Source organism: Acanthamoeba castellanii, assembly GCF_000313135.1.
Source record: "Acanthamoeba castellanii str. Neff unplaced genomic scaffold scf7180000084702, whole genome shotgun sequence".
Taxonomy (NCBI): Eukaryota; Discosea; order Longamoebia; family Acanthamoebidae; genus Acanthamoeba; species Acanthamoeba castellanii.
In genome coordinates, this window is record NW_004457263.1 from 163441 (window position 1) to 165264 (window position 1824).

Genomic DNA, 1824 nt, shown 5'->3' on the forward strand with positions numbered 1-1824 from the left:
CCCGCCTCTCGAACACTAATCTCGCAGTACTCTCAAAACTACATTCGCGATTTGCGTATGTAGGAGGCGGGAGCGAGTATCGACGAGAGTCAGGACGACAACAAAGAAACATGAAAGCTCGGACGAGGAGGATTTTGACGAGGATGAAGGAGACTACGATCAGGAGGAAGTTATTCTCGACCCGGAGGAGGAGAAGGCGCTGGCCATGTGGTCTGCCCCCGAGCAGCCACGACGGACCCTGGCCGACATCATCATGGAGAAGATTAAGGAGAAGGAGATGGAGATGGCGCGTGAGGGTTCGTTCTTCTCTCACTTTGTTCGTTCTACTTTTTTTTTTTGGCTCATCTTAGCTCATTCGTGTTGTCTTACAGGTCAGGAGGGACCTCCTTTGCAGAGGCTCAACCCGAAGGTGGTTGAAGTCTACCGCGGGTATTGTCTCCTCCGTTTTGGCTTGCTTGCCTGCTTGTGCCAACCCCTGATTGCGTGCTGTGCTACAGTGTGGGAAGACTGCTCGCCAAATACAAGTCGGGCAAGCTGCCCAAGGCGTTCAAGATGGTGCCCACACTCACCAACTGGGAAGAGATCCTCTACCTCACCGAGCCAGGTTCTCTCCCTCTCCTCTGCACACCACGGCCACACACGCAGCCACGAAAAGAATAATAATAAGAAGAAGGCCCTCACGATTTATACTTGGGATACGTCCATGACCAAGTATAATTTAATGGCGCCCATAGCGATCCGCACCCTCTTCCACGTGATGGTGTGGAGGGTTCCATCACGAAGAAAGCTGTCGGCTTCTTTCCACACCGACGGTTATAATTTGATGGGCACACTCAACACACAACACTCACACCCACTTTGAGACTGTATCTGTTGTTGTGTTTCTGGCTGACTTGCTCGCTTCGCCAGACCACTGGAGCCCGGTCGCCGTGGCGGCCGCCACCAAGATCTTCGCGTCCAACCTCAACGCCAAGATGGCCCAGCGATTTTACAACCTGATCCTGCTGCCCCACGTGAGAAACGACATGGAGCAGAACAAGAAGCTCAACTGGCACTTGTACATGGCGCTCAAGAAGTCCGTCTTCAAGCCGGCCGCCTTCTACAAGGGCATCGTGCTCCCTCTCTGCGAGGTACGGCCCTGTCTCATCGACATGCGTGTGTTTCGCTTCTCTCTGTCGCTCGGCCTTGCTGACTTTGCTTCTTGGCCGTGTGTGATGTGACGCCTGTCTCCAGTCGCGAAACTGCACTCTCCGAGAGGCCACCATCGTGGCGAGTATCATCGTGAAGGTCTCCATCCCCGCCCTCCAATCCGCCGTTGCTCTTCTTAAGATTGCCCAGATGGAGTACTCTGGTGCGTCCCCATCTCCTCCCCACCACTTGGCTCCAGAGACGCAGCTCCTCCTGGCTCACACTGCGGATTGAATTGAAACCACTACCAGGCGCCAACAGTATCTTCATCCGCGTCTTGCTCGATAAGAAGTATTCGCTTCCGTACCGAGTGATCGACGCTCTGGTGGACCACTTCGTCGGCTTCATCAAGGAGGAGCGAATGCTGCCCGTGCTCTGGCACCAGGCCCTCCTCGTGTTTGTGCAGAGGTATAAGGAAGACATGACGCCCAACCAAAAGGCGCAGGTGAAGCAGCTCATCAAGCACCAGGGTCACCACACCATCACCGGCGAAATCCTGCGCGAGCTCAACGAATCCAAGAGCAGAGGCGAAGGCCAGCCCAGCGCCGACAGTACTGTTACCCTCAACAATCTCTTGATCTTGACTTCAACAACGCTCATCCTAACTAACCTCTCTCTCTCTCTCTTAGACATGAT

General features: G+C 54.4%; 1 protein-coding gene across 1 annotated transcript; it reads left to right on the forward strand.

Annotated features, from left to right (window-relative positions):
- Positions 1-64: 64 nt before the first annotated feature.
- Positions 65-1738, forward strand: ACA1_136630 (Bystin, putative; the record flags this gene model as incomplete). The annotated part of the gene is made up of 6 exons (XM_004333377.1): positions 65-296; positions 372-429; positions 498-604; positions 910-1130; positions 1234-1351; positions 1440-1738. Coding segments are annotated over 6 exons (1035 nt in total), but the record flags the coding sequence as incomplete, so codon positions are not given.
- Between the last annotated feature and the right edge of the window lie 86 nt (positions 1739-1824).